General features: G+C 41.7%; 1 protein-coding gene and 1 long non-coding RNA gene across 5 annotated transcripts in view; one reads left to right on the forward strand and one right to left on the reverse strand.

Moving 5' to 3' along the window:
- ZFHX3 (zinc finger homeobox 3) overlaps window positions 1-19,019 on the reverse strand; it is a 304,460-nt gene that overhangs the window by 8,978 nt on the left and 276,463 nt on the right. For all 3 annotated transcript variants that reach the window (XM_074200227.1, XM_074200222.1, XM_074200233.1), the window contains 2 exons: window positions 13,813-13,915; window positions 6,599-12,079 (listed from right to left, as the gene is read on the reverse strand). In XM_074200227.1, the coding sequence (XP_074056328.1) occupies window positions 6,599-12,079; window positions 13,813-13,915 (5,584 nt within the window). The remainder of the gene's footprint in view (window positions 1-6,598; window positions 12,080-13,812; window positions 13,916-19,019) is intronic.
- LOC141497557 (uncharacterized) lies at window positions 349-15,178 on the forward strand. Of its 2 annotated transcripts, XR_012471356.1 has the most exons (4): window positions 349-1,574; window positions 2,870-2,921; window positions 3,380-3,577; window positions 13,704-15,178. It is a non-coding gene; the product is annotated as an uncharacterized LOC141497557 (long non-coding RNA). The 2 variants fall into 2 exon arrangements; XR_012471355.1 differs by lacking the exon at window positions 13,704-15,178 and having other exon boundaries at window positions 3,380-5,074.

Raw genomic sequence — 19,019 nt, forward strand, 5'->3', positions numbered from 1 at the left:
CTAAACTTGGGTAATGGTCATTTGGAGGGTAAAGAGAAAGGATCAGATGTTAGAAATGGCATATAAATAGAATGAGCAACACTTTGCAATCTCTAGATACAATGAAGGAAGTTGAATGAGCAGTCAAGAATAAGGCTGTGAGTCTGGGTTACCAAAAGGGTAGTTAACCTCTGAATCAGAGAGGTTAGGAAGAGAGTAATAGGGTTGGGGGGAAAGAGTGTTTTGTACCTATGGAACTGTAAAACTGGAAACATCCCAACATTAAAGAGCTTGGGAATGAGACTAGGGCTGGCTGCACAGAGAATGGGGAGACTGAGACTGAGGAAGGGGGGGGGGGGTAGAAAAGGCTGTGGGGCATACATGAACACAAATGACTGGTTTTATTCAGTTTTAGTTTTAATATTATAAGTGATTAAATAAACATTTTTGTCTTCTAAGTTCCCAATTAAGCTTCAAGGTCCAATGTGGGCTTCCTTGTCATCATAATTTCTTTTCTAGGAACACCTGTTGCAAAAACTGCATGTATCAGTTTATATCACTTATTCTGTGCAGATCTTATATATTAGTGATGACATATTTTGTTGTGTTGTCTCATGGACAGTCTAGAGGAAAATTTTAACTATCATGACTACATTTCTTGATGCATATATATGTGTGTGTGTGTGTGTGTGTGTGTGTGTGTGTGTGTGTAAATGCTATATAATTTAGAGGGGGCAGTCAATAAGGGCAATTTGGTATTTGTTTGCTGATTTATAGTCTAATTTATACTTTCCATCTTTTCCATCAAATGAAAGATGTTTCCACTGAAAAGTTTTTTGGGTTCCTATAGCAATGCAGTTGCCCACGTTCACACACTTCTCAAGTTTGATCTGCTGGGTTTGCTTTTAGAAAACTTTGCCAAGCTCTGATTTTTCTCAACAGAAATGTCTGGAATTTATTGTTAAAAGTCATTTTTTCTCCACGTGGGATTATGTTCAACTTTGCAGGATTCCTTGGTAAAAGTCATTTTTCTTTGATTTTTGGTATACAATATTTCCTTTCCTTTGTCACTGCTGAACTAATTTGTTGTAATTATGGTTCCTTGATATATAATCTAATTCTTACTAGTTGCTTGCAATATTTTTCTTCTATATGGGAATGCTTAAGCATGGCAATTGCATTTCTGAGCATGTTCTCTCTGGTAGTGATATGAGTTCTGTAGTTCTCTACTTTGGTCCTCTGGTTCCAATATTTCTGAGAAATTTTATTTGCACTGAAATATGGTTAACAGATTTTTTTTCTTTCATTATGATCTGTTTCAAGTCTAATGATTTTTGAATCATATCTCCAGGCCTTATTTTTAAAACTGGTTAGTTTTGATAGTAGCTTAATATATGATCTCCTATTGTATTAAATTGCACAAGGAGTTTCTCTTTGCTTGCTCATTTCCCCACTTTCCTCTATTTTTCCCCTTACTGGATAAAGTAATTCCTGAAGTTTTACCTGTTGAAAGGTAGAGAAGTCTGACTGAACTGATACCAAGAGAAAGCTCTGAAAAGTCTGTGATGGATGATACTGCAGGTGAAGGCCCTCAGGTATGTGTGGGGATGTCTGTTCCAATGTTGATTAGGTTTAGCAGATATCTACCTTCTCAGGGGCTGTAGACACTTTCCCATGCAACCTGTTGTGCAGAGCCCCAAGAAGCAGACAGGAAGCATATGTGCAGAGTGCTGAGATATTAGCAATGGCAGATGTTGGGGTTGGCTCCTCTACTTGCTGTTAAACTTAACAGACTTCCCTCTCTGTAGCCATCATTACATGGAGTCTGAAGCAGGTTCACAGTTCAGAATGAATGCGGGGAGTCAACAGAAATAAGAGAATGGTTTTGGGGTGTGGGCAAATCTGTCCTACTTGCTGTCAGTCCCAGACTTTTTCCTGTCTCCGAAACCCTGACAACTGTGTGACTGTCCAGAGTGATAGTAAAAGTATAAAATAGAGATTAAATGAAGCATGATGCCATAAGTGTGGCCCTTTGCTATTTTACTTTACTTATGTGGGTAGGACCTTCACTGTCCCCCCTCCCTCATTTGGAGTATTTCTCATTTCTTTTTGAGGCAGAAAAGGAAACCTGAGTTTATATGTCATTTTAAACTCAGGTACCTTGCTAGATGGAATCTAGAGATGACCTATTTTCTATTAAACAATTGACTGAGAGGTATAGAGAATAAAAGATTGCATTGCTTATTGTTTTTTGATTGCAAAGAAACAAGCATCATTTGACGAAAAACCTAGCCCTAAAAGCTCCCCTATAATTAGGTGTTCTCTCACTTTTAGGTTAAGATTATACAATTTATTGATAGATGCAACCAAGAGAAAATTTTAATGATTCTTTGAGAATACTAACTTATTAGGCAGGTAAGTGGCAGAGTGGATAGAAAGCCAGATCTGTAGTTAAGAAGACTGGAATTCAAATCCAGACTGACACTAGCTGAGTGACCCTGGGCAAGATACTTAACCTCTGTTTCAGTTTCTTCATATGTAAAATGGGGATCAGAATAGCATCTTCCTCTTAGGTTTGATGTGAAGGTAAAATGAAATATTTATAAAGTGATAAATTATTATAGCTTAATGATGATGATGATTATGTAGTGCTAGCTATTAATATATAACACAAAGCATTCTCTAAATCTCTCTAGCTATGTAATATATGCATTTATCTATATCTGTCCACACACAGATATGTATATATCTAGATGGATCTAGATACCTTTATCTATATCCATCCATGTATCCATTCACCTATCTATCATCTCTTTTAGTTCATTTTATTCTCATAATAAATTGATGAGACAGGTACCATGGTGTTTTGTTTTTTTTATCTTTTATACAGATGAGGAAATTGAAGCTAAGAGAGAAATATTTTACCCATGGACTTACAGCTAGTAAGTATTAGGGATGCGATTTGAATTGGGGTCTCTCTTGACTCTAAGAACACTACTCCTTGCTTCCTTCCCTATAATTAATATAAAGAAAAAATATAGCACAGGAAAATATCTACTTGCCAAAGACATTTCTAAGCTTCATGGAAGATATCACATCTGGAGTGTACCATGTCCCCTCCCCCCATTAGCCTGAGAAGAGGGATTGTTTTTTCTTTGTATTCCCAATACTTGGCACAGTGCCTAGCATTCAGCAGATGCTTAATAAATGTTTTTCAACTGACAGAGAAGGAATTTGTTGTGATTCTTAAGGTTTTTTTGATCATTTTGTTTACTGATGACACCTTGTCAAGTCCTGATATACTATAAGGTCTCCTCAAGCTACTTAAGAAATTACCCTAACTATCCTCATAGAAAAAAAATGGATAACAAATACCTCTTTCACCCATTATGAAAATTAGGTGGATGGGCAGCTAATGGACTTAGGCTACACATCCTCAGACAAACAGCATACAGAATGGACAGAATGAAAAAGGTGGAAGAGAGCAAACTGGATTTCATTTGGATGACTATAGTGTGCTCCTAATAGTCATCAGCTGATACAAGTTACAGAAGATTGCTGTCATCTACTTGTAATTTCAGATCAACTACAATTGCAGGTAACAAATGGAATATGTTGGTAAGCTGTAACATTGCACCAAAGATGTTCAGTTCTGAATGATATAATGAATTTATCAAAGGCACACATGACCAGGAAAAGAGATAGGCCAAGCAAGGATCAATATGAGCATTGTCAATGACTATTAAAAAGATATAGAGGAAAACTTCATGTATGTTGGAGAGATCCTTTGTGGAGGGTATGTGAAGAACAAGAATTGTTTATGATAAACATAGATGAATAAAGCTGTGATGACTACTACTAGTGGAATGACCCTCATTAATGAAATCACTGAAATAATGAAAGTGAACAAATTTGTCAAAAATTTGTTAAATTGGATGATTATATACACTTTTGGTGATACATATGGCACAACTGATGATGACAGGAAGAATTTAGGAGAGTTTACTAAAGATGTTCAAATCTTGGGGCTCAAATGATGTTTTCATCATTGCTGATGATCAAGGGCAGGAGCAAATTTATAATTAAATGGTTTGTTAAGAAGATGGAGCTTGAGAATGGGAGTAGATCTGGACCATTGGGTAATGACTGGTTTTTAGTGAGGGATGGGGTATACCTAACAAGGTCTGGTAAGAAAGTGATTGCCTGAGATCCTTCAAATCAAATCAAAAAGGAAGGGAGGGGGAAAAAAAGAAGAAAGAATATCTATGCTATATCCAGAATAGCAGTAGAAATGAGCAGAAATTCCCAAGAGATATAATTCAAGGGAGGAAATAACAATAAAACCCATAGAACTGGATATTATATATAAATATCCAAAAGTATGGATAACAAGAAAAATGAGTTTCATTTAAGAAGCATCTATAGTTTAGGTTCTCAATAAAAGAATTGGGTATGAGACTTTTAGAGATAGAGATTAACAAAAAGAAAGAGAGAGAGAGAGATGGAGATAGAGACTGAATGATAGAGACAAGTGAGGAAGTAAATCTGTCTGACTCAAAGACAACACCTGAGGCACAGTGGGATGAAACTCATAACTGGACATTGCTCTGAAGCAATATATTCTGAAGCTCTATACTTCTTCCGAGAGAGATGGAGACCGAGAGAGATGGAGACCAAGAGAGAAAGAAAAATGACAGAGATAAGTGAGGAGGTAAATCTGTCTGACCTCACAGACAACACTGAGGTATAATGGGATGAAACTCATAACTGGACACTGCTCTGAAGAGTACCCTATATATAATTCAAGAGGAAAAGGAGTGGTGTAAGGTATAGGGTATATACAGCACTGTATCTTGAGAAATTCAAGTGACAAAATATAGGAATCAGGTGAGGGAGATATAAATGGAAATCAAGTGGAGGTCAGTCAGTCACATTTATTAAGCACCTATCATGTACCAGGACTGTGCTATGCATCAACATATAGGAGACATGGGTCTGAGTTGGGATTTTACCAGCTGAGGTACCTGCTATGTCAGATTTCCCCTAGGGATGCAGATCAGCAACTTGGGTGTAACTTAGAGCCTTACAAAGTTGCTGGGGGAGGCAAAGAGCCTGACCTATAGTCATATAGCCAGGAAATGCCAGAGAGAAGATTTGAACTCATCCTTCTGACTCAGTGAAGTTGGTCTTACATTAAAGAAAAAAATCAGTTTTGTAAGTACAAGGTGGGGGAAGTATGATTAGTTAATCTGAAAAGGTCTTCATTCAAATCAGTGTGAGATGGGAGTCAGAAAAGCCAAGGGAGGCATCATTTTAAAAGGAGATGGGCAGAGACACCCTGTACATCAGTCTGCCTGCATCAGATACCTGGAATCCCATATCCAGCTCTGTCTGTCTCATTCCGAGGATACTGATCACCCACAGAATACCCCGGAGAGCAATGAGATGCCAGATAAAGATTGGCTGGACAAAATGGGGAATGCTTATCCTGAAGAAGAGTTGGAGGGACATGACAGACAACTTCAGGTATTTAAAGTCCTGTCACTTCAAAAAGAGATCAGATTTCTTCTGTTTGATTGTGGGGCTAAAGGTGCAGTAGCCGCAGACTTAGGATTGACTGAAGAAGTTGGGGGTTCTTAACCTGAAATTTATCAACTTTTGATAAATGGATTTTTATAGCTTTGGTTTCTTTTGTACTCCTGAGTATTTTATTTTATGTTTAAAATTGTTATTCTGAGAAGGGATTGCCAAGGGGTCTATGACACATTCACATGCTCATACTCACCCAAAAGGCAAAACCTAACAGCTAAAGCTACTCCCAAAATGGAATAATGGGCAGCCTTGGGATATGACAGGTTCCTCCCTGCTACAGTTTTCTGAGCAAAGGCTGGATTAACACTTTATTGGGGATGTTGTCCAAAATATGCCTGTTCAGTTATGGGTCAGACAGATTAGCTGGCTTGTGAGATACTTGCCATCTCAGAGTCTATGTTTCTTACTAACTTGGAAGAGAGAAAAGGAGGAAACACAGTGAAAGAAAGAAGGAGGGTTCCAAGAGGGGACAAAACAAATCTCTAGAGATTATTTTGGGGGATATTCATTCAATCAGAACTATATTGCAACAAGTTGGATGAGAAATCCCTTACTGCCTTTCCTAATATGAGACATCTGATCAAACTACAAATTAGTTATAAAGAACTAAGATTCTTGACAGTCACCAGTCAGAGCAAGAAGCAAGTGATGTTATTTAAAGAGAGATTCTTCCTGGTGTGAGTTAATCTTCAACTGGCCAAGGAAAGAAGAGGACTACAGGAGAGAAAAATCAATTCATTTAACAAATCTTCCACACTGTTTTAGTACCTATTGACAAATAATTGGTATCTTTCATGGATTAGAAATATTTGGACAGAACAGGCAACACAATGGACCTGGATAAAGAACTTCTCTAATAGTTCTTAATGCTCTGAGATTAAGAAGAAGCATCAGAACTGTTCTTCTAACCCTGTCCATCTACCTAGATTCTATGTGATTCTATGCAACAATTTGGACAAAAGTGTTCAGGTCACTGACACAGGGAAAGAGAATAGGAGCAGTGTCAATGGATTGTACCAGCACCCACCTGTGTTGGATGGAGTGAAGCTTGGCAAAGATGGACTGTTGAGGCCAGGGAGCAACACTGGGGGAATGCCCTGTAATGCCGGATAAGCAGTAGGGAGGTTAAGAGCTTGAAGAGGAGGGTTGTCAAACATTCCTGGTTGTTGAGCTGCCAGTCCAAGAACCTCATTGGCCTTTTTGATCCGATCCAACTCTTGTTGAGCCATCAACTGACGCACAGTAGCTGGGTCAAAGTACTCCTTCTCCTTGTCCAACTGGCTTCCAATGGTGTCTTTAACTTTGGAGATATGCTGTTGAGAAAAGATATGGTCACGTACAGACAGCCGAGCGCTGTACTTGATGCCACACAAAGTGCACTCTGTTTTGGGTCCCTCATAACTTGTTTGGTTGATACCAAAATGCTTGGCCATGCTTAGCTTTGACTTCTTTTCTTTTGCTCTGGCATTCTGGAACCAGACCTGAACAACTCTCTTTGGCAGTCCAATGTCATTGCCTAGGACCTCACACTCCAGCATGGTTGGCGTCCTATAGTCATTAAAGCAAGACTTGAGGACTTTCAACTGAAGGTTAGTCATTTGAGTCCGAAAACGTTTCTGCCCTGGCCGATCTCCGCTATCTCCAGACTTTCCTGCTGACCCACTGGCACCAGGACTTGGGGAGCAGGGATCAGCAAGGCTAGATGTCTCACTGTAGTCCACTGTACCTTCATTGTCATACTCCTTGCTGTAAAAGCTAGGAGCTGGGCTGACCAGACCAGAAGACAACCGATCTTCATATTCAGACATTGCCATCATGGCAGCTTTGGTCAGCCCCTCATTGGGCGCTGATGATGATTTGGTTTCAGTTGCTATTCCTGTTGCGCTATCATTGTCTGCATTGCCTTCATCTCCTGTGGTGGTATCTGTGATGGCTGTGTTGACAGAGGAGCAGTCATCATTGTCCAGCTTGGTTTGGTCAAAGTTAAGATTAACTGAGGACATGGAGGGACTTTCAAAGTCTTCTATTCCTTCTACTTTGATGGAGGAAGGGCTAAGCAGAGTTCTTGGTGACAGCTCCATGGTTTTACTCACTGGTGAGAGGGGAACACCCTGGCTGTCACTGCCACTTGGTGGCAAGTGGGAAAAGCTACTTCCGTCAAAGAGATCTCCTTTCATCTGTATGCCACCATCACAATCCAATAGCATGGCAGACAGAGTTAAGTTGTAGCCAGCTCTTTTAGCTTCATGCCAGTGACGGGACCGGATGTGGGCCTCTAGGGCAGTCTTGGCTTTGAAAAGTGCCCTACAGAAAGGGCACCGCCTGTGGGCCTGGGCAGGGCCAACTGCACGAAACTGTCCTTTCCTTTCCCGAGCTCGGGTGTTCTGAAACCAAACTTGTACTACACGCTTTTTTAAGCCCACCTCATGTGCAATGTGATCTAACATCTTCCGGGTTGGGTTGGAGTCCAGCAGGTACTTTTGGTAGAGAATTTCCAGCTGTTCTGGGGTAATGGTTGTCCTTAAGCGCTTATCTCTTTGTGGCTCCTCTCCTCCAGTTCCACTGTCATTCTCCCCAGGACTAGCGCTGGCCTTCTCCTCCAGCTTCCTCTTCAGAGTGTTCATTGTGGAGGTTGGTGTTGAAGGAGAGGTGGCCGAGCTTGTTGGAACTTGTGGCAGGGCTCCAGAGAGCAGTTGACTTGCAAGAAGTGGGTTACTGGGGTCAAACAGCATGAAAGGCATGTCCAGCGTCCTGTCCAGAAACTGGGGGTGGATGAACTGGTTCTGTGCACTTAGAAAGTGAAGCTGCTGATGTTCTTGCCAATGTTCAAAGGAGGGGAATGCCAGTTTGCACTGGTCACACTGGTATGGGATAAGCTGAGGAGGTAGGTTGGCCAGCTGTTGGGGAGTAGATGTGTGAAGAGGCTTGAGAGACAGATGAGACATCTGTGAGGATGGGCTTGGGCTTGACTGGGGTAGGGAGCATTGAGGGGGAGGAACCTGCTGGGGAGGCTGCTGCAGTGCAGGAGAAGGAAGCTGAGGGTTCTTCTGCTGAGCTGCATTTGTCTTCTGTTCCAATTGGTCTTGCTGGGGCTGCTGCTGCTGTTGCGACTCATGCTTTGGTTGTACTTGCTTCTCTTGGGTTTGGTTTGGCTGTGAATTTGGAGGTTCAGGCTGCTTTGGTTTCTCATCTGTAACTTCTAGTTTTGAGCCAAAGGTGGAGGGCTCATCAGCTTCTGCGTTGAGCTGCAAAAAGGTCGAAGATGTCGCATTGGCTGAGGAGGCTGGAGCGCTGTAGGCCTGGGAGGGCATCGGAGTGCTGCAGGAAGAGCTGGTCGGAGTCAGCAGCTCCATGGCATCCATGGAGTCTTCATTCTGGCTATCGTCCTGCCCATCCTCATCCTCATCTTTGTAGCACAGCTTCTTCTGATGCTTAATAAGATCAAAAATACGTTGAAAGACTAAGTTACATTTTTTGCACTGGTAGTTTAAATTGCTTGTTCGGATATACCTGTCGTTGGTAAGCTCCCGCCTTTCTCCATCTTTGCCCTCTCCCTGGTTTTCATAGTTTTTCCTGGCCTTCTGTCGGGCGTTCTGAAACCAGACGACTATGACTCGAGTTGGGAGGTTCAATAAATTAGAAAGCTGTTCAAATTCATCATCCTTTGGATAAGCATTAGCATCAAAGAAATCCTGCAGGACTCTCAGCTGGTAGTCAGTAAACCGCGTTCTTGAGGATCTTTTGCTTCCCCAGTATTCGTGCTTCTGAGGTTCAGGAGAAGGGGGCCGTGAGTCTATCTTGAGTTCTTCTAGGCTCGTGATAGGTGGATTGCTGAAGTTGTAGGGTGAGTCTTTGTTCCGCTGTCGCTCCTTAAACAAAGTATTTCTGAACCAGTGTTTTATCACTTTCTGGGGCAATCCAGACTTGTCTGCCATCTCTTTGATCTGTTCTTCACTGGGGGAGTTGTTGATGTCAAAATACTGCCTGAGGACTCGGAGTTGGTCATCAGTGATTCTGGTGCGGGGCCTCTTGTTTTGCTGCTGGAGTAGGCTGGGATTGAGCTGATGTTGGTAAAGCTGAGCCAGATCGGCTGGCAGAGGGTCAACAGGACCCAGCTGAGGGGGCAGCTGGGCTGGCAATGTCTGCAGGGGCATGGTTTGCATCATGAGTGGTGAGAAGATGGGCAGCTCCATTGGCATAGAGAGCTGTGTGAGCGGCACAGATGGCTGGGCTGGTGCGATTGTGGGAGAAGTGATAGGAGGGGCTGGTGTGGGAAGAGTAGGAGTAGAAGCTGGCTGAGGAGGAGCCACAGGGATGGGAGGAGGTGGTGGTGGAGGAGGTGGTGGTGGTGGTGGTGGTGGCTCTGGAGTCTGAGGCCTCAGTGGATACAGTTTATCATAGTGCTCTCTGTACTGCTTGGCAAACCTCTCCAGTTGCTTAAAGGGAAAGTAATTTTGATGAACGTGCTCTTGGTGACTCTTCAGGATCAGAATATTGGAGAATAACTTGCCACATGAGTCACACTCCAGTTTTTCCAAGCTGTCACCTGGCTCCATCTTTCCACTCTTCTTTTGCACCTTCTGTTTATTTTCATTATATTGGATAACCAGCTCAAAGCCAAAGTTCTCCAACAAGGCCTTGGTAGCATTGCCCCTTGCATCTGAGGCAATGCGTGGGGGCAGCATCGAGGGTTCTGAGCTACCTCCTGGTGCAAAGTCTTTCTTGTCTTTGGGCTTCAAGGGGTCTGGAAGCGATTCCTTAGAGCCTGTGTTCCCATCTCCCCTCTCGAGGTTCTCCCTTTCCCTCTGTCCCTCTTTGTCTTTCTCTTTGACAACAGTCTTGTTTTTCTTCTCTGGGTGCTGGCTCTGTGGGAGGAGAGCAGTGTGTGTCTGGGACAGGGAGAGTTGGCTCTGCTGTTGCTGTTGCAGGATCTGCTGGTGGCTCTGCTGGGGAATCTGGACCTGTGCCTTCAAGTCTTCTAGCAGGGTAGGGCCTGTCCCTGTCAGCATCAGGCTTGCCCCACTAGTGACAGGCAGGCTCACATCTGGGTTGAGCTGAAACTCGGCACTGGGGATATAGAATGGGAAGAGGAGATGCTGTTGTTGCTGGAGCTGGAGCAAGGTCTCTGTGGTCATGGGAAAGTGAGGCAGGAGGGCAGGGTTAAACAGCTGAGACTGGATGAGGGCTGCCTGCTGCTGTAGCTCTTGCTGTAAGTGGGCCTGGACCTGGGCCTGGGCCTGGGCCAGTGTCTGTGCCTGCTGCTGCTGCTGCTGTTGTTGCTGCTGCTGCTGCTGCTGCTGTCTGGAAGCAATCATATCTGCCAGCTTCTTTCGGTTGACCTCCTTGGGCTCAGAAGGGGAGGCAATGTTGGCACTGACGGGATTCCCAAGGGGTGGCATCCCAACATTATCGTTTGTGGCCTGGCTGAGCAAACTGGAACTTGGGGCTGTGCTTGCATTTCCAGTGCTGGTCGTGGGAAAGGTGTTGCTGGTCCCACTCGTGTTCACTGGGCTTGGTGTGGAAGCTCCCAGAGAGATGCTGTTGCTACTCCCAGTGCCATTGCTAGCCCCGCTGCCCCCAGCAGCCTCCAGCTTTGCTGCTCGGGCCTTGGTTTGATGCAACACAGACCTCATGTGGATCTCCAGAGTGGAACTCTGACTGTAGGCCACGCTGCAGGTGTTACACTTAAAAGGCTTGTTGTCTGGGCTACTGGTAGGCTCTGGCTGACCAGTGGCGGACTCCTGGAGGGCTCTCTTTAACTTGTGCAGATGGGAGACAGAATTATAGTGAACCAATAGAATATTCTTTTGGGTAAAAGACTCTTTGCAGACTGTACATTTGTAAGGGCGGGAAGGATCCAGAAACTTTTCCATTGTAAAATTTGGGCCTTTTCTGAAAGGAAGAGCCCTCTTTGGTTCTGAGCCCGAATCCTCTTGGACCGACCCAGAATCACTGCCAGTGGGGCTCTGCTTATCTTCCAAGTCACTCTCCTCTTCTTTGTCTTCCTCAACAATGATGGTGTGATCCTCTGCCAAGGATGGGTCTCCCATAGCCAGGAGGTCACCATTGACTAGGAGGCCACTATAAAGCTGCTGGATGTCTGCCTCACTCAGCTCCAGGTGGCTTGTCTCGAGGTGCTTTTTCAAGGCCTGGAAAGTTCGAAAACTGCGTTGGCAGAGGCAGCACATGGTGGCTGCCCTGATGACATGGTACTGTGAATGGAGCTGGAGCTTCTCCACAGTCTTGAAGGCCAGGCTGCACTGATTGCAGCGATACTTGTACACGTGGCGGTCAGACACAGGCAGCTGAGGTCTCTTTGCATGGACCTCATTGAAATGCGTCTGAAGGGCTGAAGAGGTTTTGAAGACTTGATTGCATCCCTTCTTCCAGCAAAGGAAGCCTGATTCCTCCCGTGCAGAACTTGGGTCAGCAGGGGAGGGTTTCAGTTCTCCGCTGTGTTCTGTGCTCTCTGATGGCAGGATGCTTTTCCCCAGATCCTCTGAGGTTTCTGCAAAATATATCAAAACCCAAAGAGAAATAAAAAAAAACCCATTAGAAATGTCAGCCAGAGTTTTCTACTGTGATAACAGTTTATTAATGCAATATGATCAAGGCAGCCTTGTGAGGTGGGGGGAGCCCATCTGAAAGAGCAAATCTTAAAAATGTGATTCTACTATTTTTCAAGTACAATATCTTAGATACAGAGTAAACAAACTAATGAAAAAGTTACCACTTACAATAGACTTTTAACATATACAATGAACTTATGAATTTATCTAGAAGTTGAAGGCACATGGAAGTAAAATTTCTTTAACCTTTATTTTAGCTACTAATTTTGGTGTGGATCTCTTGTTTTTCCACATAGGTCTCTGAAAATGTTCAGAGGGGAAAAATAATGTTAATTCTTAGAAATTCAGTCAAATCTCACTGAATTTGGTATATAATGTCTATTCAAATTGAGAATATTTTACTGCATTATTTCTTTTTTTAAGCAGGAAAAATCTATCCACCTATATAAGCTGTGGATAGTACTGCTATCCTTCAAAAAAGTCAGAGGAAAAACATTCTTTATTAAGCTACTCTACTTTTGATTAAAATCTGGTTGCTAAATTTTTTGTTGGCCTTCTGATACCAAGCCATCTATTTTCAGAAGACAATTTCCTAAGTTTCTACAATGTAAGAGGGAATGGGCCCCAATAAAATTCATTTCTTATTACATCCTAGGGACAGTTATACCTACAAATTCTCTCACACTCTCTTAAAAAAAAAAAGAACTGCTCAATGTTTCTTCACATTAAGCAGGGAAAGCTGACCATCCTAGGTTGGTTGATAGGGCTGTGATATTATGAGATGTTTTGATTCTGGTGAGTTTATTCATTAGGCTTAACTCTTAAGAAAGACAATTTAGAATCTACTTGACTCTCTTGATGGGGTGAAAGATAGAGTGTGATAAGCTCAAGATAGCGGGAAATACCCACAAACAGGAAAGTGCAGTACAAACTTCCACAAGAAAGACATTTACAGAGAACCTCTTCACCCTAGGGAAGTTAAACTTCACCTTTTTTTTTCTTCTTTTTTAAGCTTTTTGCAAGGCAAATGAAGTTAAGTAAGGGCTTTCCCAAGGCCACACAGCTAGGTCATTATTAAGTGTCTGAGGCCAGATTTGAATTCAGGTACTCCTGACTCCAGGGCCAGTGCCACCTAGTCACCCCTGTAAAACTGTTTTTTAAGGAGGAAGGGACCAAGTCTGTGCCTCCAAAGTTATTTGACTAAGTCATTGGCCTGTAAGGAATAATTTCTCATGAAAATGATATCTAATCACCTAGTACTACCAGGCTTGAGAGATTCATTATTGAATCTCAGAAGCTCAGGAGACTTAGTTCATCAACTCAGTACTGTTTATATAACAGTCACACGTTCAAACATACACACCCATACAGTGTGCCCCTAGATTCTTTGTTAATGCCTATTTCCAAACACTCAGGTCACAAAGTTGATCACACTGACATCAACAGAGAAGGATATCAATATTCCATTGTCTGTCTGTTTCTCATCTTTGAACTATATGAATAAAGTACAAATAAATGTCAAAGGCAAAAGAAGTCACTCTGATCCTCCCATTTCCTCAACAGGCATAGCCCTATGGACCGGAAATGATCCTCCAAACCTCAAAGGATGCTGTTCTTGGTTTAGGATTTGATTTTATGTCAATTCTCTGAAGTCAAGAATGAAGAAACTGACCAGGCTGCTTTCCTGCCTCTTCCGGGTTGGAGCTCCCATCTCGTTCTGGAACAGCGGCCGGAAGAAACATGCTGCTGGGCATCATCATTTCAGGGGTTGTCACCTGAGCAGGAGAGACAGAGAAATGGAGGGAGTCAAATGGGGAGGAAGGGGAAACGAAATGGGAAGAGGTTTAAAAATTCTTTAATAAGCAAAATTAGCCTTCCCCAGTGTGAAGGCGGAGGTGTCACTTTTCATAGCTCACTGAAGATTCATGTTTATTAGACAAAGCTCGCATCAGTCAAAAGTGTTTCTACGGTTACATTCTGGACATAATTAGCAGTGCACACTTGAAGAATAATCTTATTATTAATATTTTTCCTTTATGCAGAATTTTGACTTTGATCACTGACAATGTTTTGTCATGGGTTGTGAAACTTCTTGTGCAGCCAATTAGGTAGATAAGTTGAAAGGCCCACCTTAAGCTGCTGAAAACATAATAAGGGCCCTAATTAAATCATACCTAGTAAAGTACACTGTAATCTTGAAGCAAGGAGCATTGTAGTACTGTTTTCAAAATGTATTCAGGCAAGAAAAGGAGGGGAATAAGAGAGGGAAGGAAAGGGTAAGAATAAGAAGAAAAGGAACAAAGGGAAGGATGAGGACAGGCAGACAAGTTGGCAGATTTTCCAGGAAAACAACGTTTTGTAACCCTTTACACACTCGGATCAAGAGAAAAGAACACTCCCTGTGCCTCACTAGAGGCAAAAATTTCTTCTAGAGGGACAGGAAACACCAGAAGGCTGTGTCTGATGTTGCCGCCACAGAGCTAGCCCTATGGAAAACACCAGTAGGGGAGGACCCGACCCTGCCATCAGCCACTGACCTTAAATACTATGGGGTTCAGCCAACTGGCCTGGATCAAAAAGAGCCACTATTCTGCATCTGATCCCTCTCTTTGCTTCCATCTTTCCCACCACCTTGCCACACACTTACTCACAGACCTGAACAAGGACCTCCTAATTTGGTACTTGGGCTTGAGAACCATATTGCTTTACAACAATGTCCAACATAAGAACTCACATTCTCTAGTTCCAACAGGAGGGATGCCCAGTACAGACATGGTGACATACCAGGTTCTCTTAACTTTGCCGGCTAGTGTACAATAAGATACAAGTTGGAGTTTGTTAACATGTTTTTCTTGTCAACTTTCCCACTTTTTCTGTAATATACAGAAAGGTGGATTTAGAAGAATATTTTCATATGTTCATAAAATAAATTATACAAAATAGAAAAGTTTATATTCATATATCAAAATAAATTTATAAATGTTTTAAAATAAAATATACAGTTATATTTATGTATTTGAAATATAAAAATATTTTGAAGATAGAGAATAAGTGAAATAAATATTCATCATCTATTTTATTTGGCACCCTTCATCACTTAGCAGGAATCATGCGTGATAGACAAAACATTTTCAACAATGACATCTCTATGTGAGAAGAAAGATGGTGGAATGGATACAGAGTGGGCTTTGAAGTCTGGATGACTTGGGTTCAAATCCTGCCTTTGACAGAAACTAGAATATAGATGTTAATGTACAGTTTTTTTTCCTCCCATGTCAATATGCTTCAGCAGGTAACTTTCTATAAAGTTATTTAAGTTTGACAACTTTGCCACAGATAACTCTCTATAAACTGCAGGCAAACTCCTAAGCTTGACTGGGAGAAGGAGTTTCCTTATCAAGGAACTACTAATGCCAGTGAAATCATAGCTCCTGTCCCAGTCCAATCTCTACATGTTTTGCATGTACAGGTACAGGTACAACTCCTAGATCAATATTAGTATTAAATATATAAATTATTATTGTTTTGAAGACTTGAGCCATTCTCCAAATAGTTGCTGATATTCATTGCAATCACTAAAATCTCTCTTTAGGTTATAACTGAAATGCTAAACATTTGGAAAGAGGCCAGGTAATGATTATGGGTGCTAAGAAGATATAACAACAGTAAGGGACACCTGTCATGTCATGTGAGAGGCAGATACCACACTCTACATTCACCAAATGACATGCAAGGACTTTTGAGAATCCTGTTTACTAAAGAACAGGTGCAGTTCAGGTGAGTAAGACTGCATGAGACAGCATTTCTGTCTCCTGCAGACATCTGCACCCCCTTAAGACAACATGTAACGGCAGCTGGTTAAATCCAGGGGTTGATGAATCAATGGTGCTGAGAATGCCAAACTCATTCCATCTATTTTCTTTTTAATAGAAGGCATTTCTGACCAGTGTGGTTGGGAATTCCAGTGGGAATCTAAGAAGTGAAAGGTCACCGATTAATTTATAGTAACCAGCCTCAGATGAGGGGGTAGGGAATGGGGTGTGTGTCTGTGTGTAGGGGGGAGAGGGGGGTTAGTTGGAGAGAAAGAGAAAGAAAATGAATATTCCCTCCTGCCCCTTCTCAGTTGAAGCTGCAGGATCAGTCCTTTCCTGGGATCTTTAGGAATTATGAAAAATAAATCATGAGGAATAAAAAAACCCTACAGAGTAAAAAAGAATAAAATTATCTAACACCTCAGCTGCACATCATTATAGAAAACTGTGAGCTTTTTATACACATTACAGTAAGGCAGACATCCCCACTAACAGACTCAGTACGACGGATCAGTAATTGTTTTCATACACTTTAATTAGAAAAACTCAGATGGCTATGAATAATAATGGAAAAGAGAGACTTTTGCACTTGAAAGGTTGAAGTCAATCAAGTGTGAATGACGGCAAAAAAAGAAAAAAAAAGAGACACCAATTCATCAGCCCTCTGTTGTCTCGTGGAGTCTTTAATCATAATTCCTGATTGGGATTCAAGAAGGCAGTAAGCAGAAGTCCTTTGTCTGCCTTCACCTTCCGTCAATTAACTCTCCCCGAAATATAATCATCAACCTCACATGCTCTTATGCATCTTAATCGGGGCCTCCAAACCAATAAGTCTTGCCCTATATGTGTTTAAGTAATTACCTTTATCTACCTGCATCTTCATATATATAATATTCCTTTCCCTCCCTACCTCTAGAAAAAAAAAAATTGGTTTGATATATAAGATTGTAACAGGCAGGAAAGTCCCAGGAGGCCAAGGGAAAGATGCCTAAGGGGAAGGAAAAGGAGTCCAGTGATACTCTTTGGGTAGGTTTGTGTTCGCCTCTGAGCAAAGATATGGTAGATGAAGATATCTCTTAAAATCTGTGGCAGCCAGTTCCATTTTCAAATGTCCAAATATTGTACCCCCTATTCTCATATTTTTCTCCTCTGCCAAGTTACTCTAGATTCCATATTTTAGAAGCCTTAATTTTGATTCTTTGTTCAAAGGAGCTTAGCTCTGACTTTCCTTGAAAAAAGCCTGCTTACACATATTTCTCCAAAGAGCATCACTTTTCTCTAACAGGCATCAAGGAAAGTGGCCAGTGTATGTTTTCACTAACATTGTCTGCTTCCCTCATATTCAAAGCATGCTTAACCAACCCACTACAAGTGGAGACTCGTCTGGCTCAGCAACAGTTTGCCAAAGAAGACAGAAACAGTAGGGGAATAACGTAGGACAGATCTTGGAGGTCTTTTCCCACTGGATGACTGGGATATGCTTACATGATTACACTGATACCTAGGCTTCTTCAACTTTTCTTCTGAAGTAAAACCTCACTAAAGCAATCCTAAATTTAAATGGAACCCTCCAATAGGAACAACAATTACAATTCTGCCTTCCCTTTTTAGGTACAGGGGAATATGACAACACAAAGCTGATAGTAGGGACTAATTTTAAGAATCACTTCTAAGAATATATCAGTATGGCTATAGTTTTGACAACTACTATGTTGTATAAAGGCCATAATCAGGACCCTAAGTCACCTTAAGAACTACAATCAAAGAAATATTCAGAGATTTTCCTCATAAGTCACTAAATACAGAAAAGAGGACATGGTTGAATCAACAAGATTTTCTAATAAAGCAGTAATTAACCTGAAAATTCATTAGTTGAGCCACTGTTCCCCAAGCATTTGGGTGAAATGGAATTTCATATCAGTAAGAGGTAGGTCTGTAAGGCAGATGTGTATAACGTGAGGAGTAACAGGCAGTATTTTGGGGAAGCCTACCATTGCTCAAAACCCATACCAGAATAACTGACCCAAATGCTTCTCTACATTAGCAATGACAGGAATAGGGTGAAAGATTGAACGGGTCAAAATCCTGTTTCCTGCCAGAGTAACAAGGAGGCATTTTTAGCTGGAAAGAGAAAAACTAGCAGCTTATGGAACTAGTAGATTTGAGATAGAGGCTCAAAGGAAGATTTCAGGGGAAGGAAAATGTACGAGCCAAAGGCAAAGAATTGGAAAGTGGAAGCCTTGTTTAGAGAAGTCGAATAGATCAAATTAGTTGAAACGTAGGATTCATGTGGATTAACGATGCTATGTAGACTGAGATGGACAGATAGACTGAGGCCAAATTGTATAGGTCAATCTGAGGACTATGGACAGAGTAGATAAGGGACAACTGATTTTTTTTTCCCAGATGGAATCTGAGCAAAGAAAAAGACAGATCAAAAACTTGGAACACACTAAAGGACAAGAGGACAGGATTCCTGTCTCTCATAGTTATGTGTCATCTGAGAATTCATTCCCTTCCCTGTCTTTTTTTTGTGGTTAAAAAATTCAGATTTGGGTTTATAGTTTTCCTTTTTATTATAACCCTTTGCTTTCATGTTGGGAGAATCATTGTATACATTAATGTCCCCTTGAATATGCTAGCTTCCCAGTTCATCAACCTTCTTTATGTCCCATGACCTACAATGACATTCCACCTTGGTCACCCACAAGCATTGTCAGACCCTCAGTCTCACCATTATCTCTAAGTGTTCTTGCTCTATCATCTATTAACTCTGAAATTCCTCTCAGATCAAAAGCTCCTCTACTTCCATTTCTCCTCTGTCTTTACTGTAGCCTTCTACCTTCCTTCTCTACTTCTACCTCTGTGCTACTGAAAAAGGTTGAGGTAAGTCACAAACAAGTCATGAGTTGACTAAACACAACTGGGCTCTCACTGCTATATGGAAATCCTTTTATTCTTCCTTGATGGTCCAACACATCTCCATAATTACTCTAAACTCTCTAATTTGTCAAGCCCCCTATATCATTCTATTCCTAGGAGAAGACTTTCTCTGTTTTATTGAGAA

The sequence above is a fragment of the Macrotis lagotis genome, chromosome 1, assembly GCF_037893015.1.
Source record: "Macrotis lagotis isolate mMagLag1 chromosome 1, bilby.v1.9.chrom.fasta, whole genome shotgun sequence".
NCBI lineage: Eukaryota > Metazoa > Chordata > Mammalia > Peramelemorphia > Peramelidae > Macrotis > Macrotis lagotis.